The sequence below is a fragment of the Pygoscelis adeliae genome, unplaced genomic scaffold (assembly GCF_000699105.1).
Source record: "Pygoscelis adeliae isolate BGI_AS28 unplaced genomic scaffold, ASM69910v1 Scaffold664, whole genome shotgun sequence".
Lineage (NCBI taxonomy): Eukaryota > Metazoa > Chordata > Aves > Sphenisciformes > Spheniscidae > Pygoscelis > Pygoscelis adeliae.
In genome coordinates, this window is record NW_008824762.1 from 1,727,011 (window position 1) to 1,732,066 (window position 5,056).

General features: G+C 52.9%; 1 protein-coding gene across 1 annotated transcript; it reads left to right on the top strand.

Annotated features, from left to right (window-relative positions):
• The first annotated feature begins 608 nt into the window (after positions 1 to 608).
• Positions 609 to 4,685, top strand: IGFBP2 (insulin-like growth factor binding protein 2, 36kDa). The gene is made up of 3 exons (XM_009323542.1): positions 609 to 806; positions 2,281 to 2,421; positions 4,477 to 4,685. Exons 1-3 carry the CDS (start codon positions 675 to 677, stop codon positions 4,642 to 4,644), a joined length of 441 nt encoding a protein of 146 aa, XP_009321817.1. The 5' UTR covers positions 609 to 674; the 3' UTR covers positions 4,645 to 4,685.
• Positions 4,686 to 5,056: the final 371 nt, after the last annotated feature.

Genomic DNA, 5,056 nt, shown 5'->3' on the forward strand with positions numbered 1-5,056 from the left:
ACAAGTAATGCACTGTTTGACAAAAGATGTGAAAGACAATAAGGCAAGGACGATCACTGAAATGGCAGGATCTCCAAGGGAAATTAGGGTGGCCATAAAACAGAGGCAAGGTATTTTTGAAAGCAGGCCTGAGAATCTATTTTAGCACATTAATATTGAGTAAGTATTCCTGGAGATACTCTGGGGGATGATAGATGGACTCCAGGTATTGTTAACTAATCGCTGTGGTTTTAAGTTTTGGAGCCGAAGTACACTTGGCATCCCTAACCCAACTGGACTTCTGATGGGAAAATTACATTCTTCGGGAAGTAATTTAGAAGGTCAAAGAAAAACCAGAAAGAGCTTCTCCAGCAGCGATTTCCCCTGCTCTCTAAACTGTCTTTTAGTGTGGTAATAACGCCAGAATGAAAGGATCTATTCTCACCTTCCAGATGAAAGGGCTAATGCAATTTAAAATTTTTGCATGCAAAGATTTTTATGGCTTGGTAACCAGCCATGCTTGAAAGCGATCCAGGACGGGATGAACATGTGAGAGCGCCTGGCTGAGCTTGACCCTTTCCTTGTCTGCCTTGTCTCCCGTAGATAATGGCGATGACCGGTCTGAGAGCATCCTTGCTGAGAACCACGTGGATGGCACCACGGGGATCCTGAGCGGAGCCAGCGGGAGGAAGCCCATGAAGACGGGCATGAAGGAGCTGGCAGTTATGAGGGAGAAAGTGAACGAGCAGCAGCGGCAGATGGGCAAAGTCGGCAAGCCCCATCACAACCACGAGGACTTGAAGAAGTCACGGCTGTCGACGGGCAGGGTGAGAGGGCAGGGGGCATGAGGAGCTAATGGAGGCAGCTGTGGGCTCGCCAGGAAATGCTGAATGCAAAAGCCTTAGTGACATCTGCAACAAACGGTCTTAAAAAGAAAAGGAAAAAAAAAAAAAAAGGAAAAAGGGGGGAGAGGGGCAGAGAAAAAAAGGAAAAGCAAACGTTTGTTTTGGCCTGAAGCTTGGGCCGAACACACCATCTGATGAACTTTGATGTGCTGGCGAGGAGGCGTTATTTTCATTGCAGCTTCACCTCCTGACAGCAGAGCTGGGGAAGGGGGGTCCTGCTGGCTCAACACCTACCTCCTCAGGGGTGCGAGCGTGCCCTTTGCCTGTGGGCCAGCTTTCTCACACCCTTTTTCCCTAAGGAAGTGCCAGGGATGGCCCAGGGGCATTTGGGAGGTAGAAGGGTGTCTGCTTGCTGCAGGGCAGCCCCAGTCCAGGTTGGGGGCGGGGGGCAGAGCCGCCGAGGATGGGCTGTGGGGCTGTTATGTAGCAGGGAGAGTGCCCGGAGTCCTCCCTGTCCCCTTCTTTCCTGTCCCTGTCTCTTTACCCTCCAGTCCTTGGCCGTGGTTTCCCTCTAGTGGGCAGCTTGGTCAAGGCAACGAGGTGGGATGGGGATGGAAAGCCACCCCAAAAGGTCCATAATCTCTATAAGCATATAGGGTATTTATATCTGGGGAGTGCAGGGACAGAAAGGAGCTTTAAAAGAGAGCCCTTATCCCCTCCAAGGAACAGGCAAAGCAGAGGTTCAAAATAAGGTGCAGGCACCGTTAACTTAGAGAGCTCCCACACTGCTGCTGCTCCTTTGGAAAAAAACAGCGACTGCAAAAGCAGAGAGGTGTGGACTCACTCCGGCTCACATCAGGCGTAATTCAACCAGGCTGCCTTGGCTGGGAGCACTGGCTTGGGGCTGCTGTGGAGCAAGAGGGATGACTCCAGAGGCTGGCTTTGCTGGGTGCTCTCATTCCTGGGGCTTCCCTTCGACTCCCATGGGGTCTCACATGCTTTGAGTTGCACTTCTGGGCCAAAACTGCATCGCAGGTGGGGGATCTGGGCTATGCTCATGGAAACCCTACTGGTCTGTCAGGATTAGTCCTGTTTCGTATCACTTGTCACCACCAGTGGGACCCACGGGAGCATCTCTGAGGCTTCTCCTCCTCTGTGCCTCCAGGGCCTGTGACCTGGTGTCATGTTGGCTCTTGGCCATGTGAGGTGCATGGGAGGTGTGCATGTCTCCCTGTGTGGATCTCCACACATCGGCATGTGCGGACGTGCAGTGCTCTGATTTTGGGTGCCTGCAGGTGAAGTCTGCAGCGGAAACCAGTGGCAAACCTATGTCATGAGGAAGTGCACACAGGTGTTCATCCCTACTGGTGTTTCCGTTGTCCAAAGTGTTAACATTGAATGGTCCCATTGCCCTGACTTTTTTTGTTTTGTTTTCTGCTTTCTGGGCTCTTTTCAGACCCCTTGTCAGCAGGAGCTGGATCAGGTCTTGGAACGCATCTCCACTATGCGACTGCCAGATGAGCGAGGTCCCCTGGAGCACCTCTACTCCCTCCACATCCCCAACTGCGACAAGCACGGCTTGTACAATCTCAAACAGGTAAGTGGGGAGACCCAGAGCCCCAGGACTGGCCACACTCTTAGTGAGATGAGAACCACATCTATGCTTGGCTGCAGGCAGCCCAGAGATGGAGTATCTGTTTAGTTCAGAGCCCCTTCTTGCCTGTGAGAGCTGTTTATCTGTCCAGGTCTGTTTTCATGTGCTTTGACCCAAGAGGGTCTGAATGCTGGCCAGTCCTGCAAACAAAGCAGAAAGCACTTCTCCTGGGGTCAAGAAGGTTTCTAGCACACTTTACTGGTTCTTCTCCACAAATTGAGGCTGGTCCCACAGCTCCAGGAGGGATTCTTTCCCGATGAGGTGGGAATTGGGGGCAGCATCCTTCTGAAAGTATTTACGGGGCCCAAAAGGACTGAAATGACTTGATGTGTGTCTGAATTTTGACGACTTGGCGTCGTTCATGCAAAAGCAGTAGGTATCAGTGGCTGATACATGGGGGGGAAAAAAAGCCAGGAAAAACCTCTTGGGCAGCAAAACACCAGCTTGTCAAGGGTTGATTGGCAGCCACATGTGAATAGTACCTGGATATGAGCATCCCTTACAGCTATGTGTAACTGAGCCTTTGGAAGGGGCCCCAGAAAACCTGCTGTTTTCATGGCTAAGCCTTTTTCTCAGGGCTACTTCCACCCTTTAATCAGGAGCATTAAAAAAAAAAAAGCATTAGAAAAAGAGAATGCTCTTAGATAATCTTCCTCCATCCCTTCTCTCTTCCCTGTCCTGCCTGGACCCTCACCCTCTGCCTCTCCCCGAAGAGCCCCACGGGCTGGCTGGATCCCCCAGCAGGAGCACACTTGGAAGGGGTGCATGGAGCAGAGTTGGCAAATTCCCCATAAGGAGATGAGCCGTGTCTGGGGAACGAGCCTGGGCAACACAGCGATGCAGCGTGTGCTGCAAAAGGAAAGACAGTCTCTGCTGCTCCTTGTGCCTGGGAAACAAGTCAGCCTGCACTGAAGGGTGCAGATGGGTTACACACTGGTCACTGCTGCAGAAAAAGCTTTTTCTTCCCCCCCCGGTCCTGGTTAAGGGCAAACAAGGCAAATGTGAAGTGATACTCATTTCCCTCCATCTGGGTTTCCAGAGCCAGATGGATCAGCTCCTTTTTGTTTGCTGGAAAGTGGGTGCCAGCAAAAGTATTCCCAGTTGCTCCCACTTCTTGTGAGCCTGTGCTCGGGTGGAGGGTGCCTGGATGCACTCTCCTGCTGGGGAGGCTTTTTCTTCCTCTCTTTTTGTGCTTTTTATTTCCGTGAACAAGGCTGCATTTTGACCTCAGTCCAGCTGCAGAAAATGGCTTGAATTCAGCCTTACAGGGTGCACACAGAGGCTGGCCTGCTGGAGTAACCTCTGCATCTCCTGCTATGCCCTATTCAGAGATATGTCTGCTGGGGATGGAGCGATGAGCATCAGGTTTGAAGTGCCTACAGCCCTTCCAGGGCAAGAGATGGATAATAACCATTAGGGCAAGAAACCTCTCTAACCAGACCAGGCTGGCAGGGGCAGAGTCCAGGTGCAGATGCACCATGGTTCCTACCTCTCTTCTGGGACAGAGTGAAACCCTGTTTGGAAACATGTTTGCATCTGGCTGTGGGGGCCTTGCTGTCATGTTTCAGTTTGTTCAGCCCAGTTTGCAGGTGAGAAGAAGCTTACACAGCTCCTCTGTCAGTCTGTTTCATCCCTCTTCCCCCAGGGATTTTTTGTCTCCATGGATGCTTTCATCCACAGTTGACAGAGCGCGATGCATCTCGGGCAGTTGCCCTCGTGGTTCGTTAAAATTGGCTTTTTGGTCCCTGGCACAGCCCCTGGGGGAAGAGGTCCAGCCCTCAGCCTGGACCACTGGAGCAGCGATGCTGGTGCAGCACAGACTCTGGGGTGTCTGAGTGTAGCATCCATGAGTCTTGCCTAAATCCAAACTAGTGCCAAATCGCTGGAGAAATCCCAGCTCTGCTTGTGTTCAGGCTTTGGGCTGGTGGGGCTGGGAAAGGGGGTTGTTTTGTCCCCCTATTTTCTCCTCTGATGCCTTGCCTGTCCCTTTCCATGCAGTGCAAGATGTCGGTGAACGGGCAGCGGGGTGAGTGCTGGTGTGTGGACCCCATCCACGGGAAGGTGATCCAGGGTGCACCCACCATTCGTGGGGACCCCGAGTGCCACCTTTTCTACACAGCCCATGAGCAGGAAGACCGGGGAGCACATGCCCTGCGGAGCCAGTAGATGGACGTGATCCTGCTCGCTGGAGGCAGCTCGCCGTGGCCCCAGTGTTGGATTTTACATGGGTTTCAGCGTGTCTCTTTAGGCTCTGGAAGAGACTGGGGTTGGGTCCTGCGTGCTGCCCTCCTTCCCCTGCTGCCCAGCTCCTGGGGATGGGAGGGATGACAGGAGGGGAAGGGCGGTAGGGGGGTTGCAAGGAGAAGGGACTGCTTTCCTATAGTCTTTCACCCAACGTAAGCCAGAGAACTGGTCTTTTTTGCTCCTCACCCTGTGGCCCTGCCCTCCCTGCTGCTTCGCGGCATCTTCCCGCACCCTCCAGCATGGAGCGCTGTGTGCTTCCCAACACCTCCCAGGGGGCAAAACCCCTCACCATGGGCAGGAGGGGGACAAAAAACAAAGGAAAAACCCCACTCTT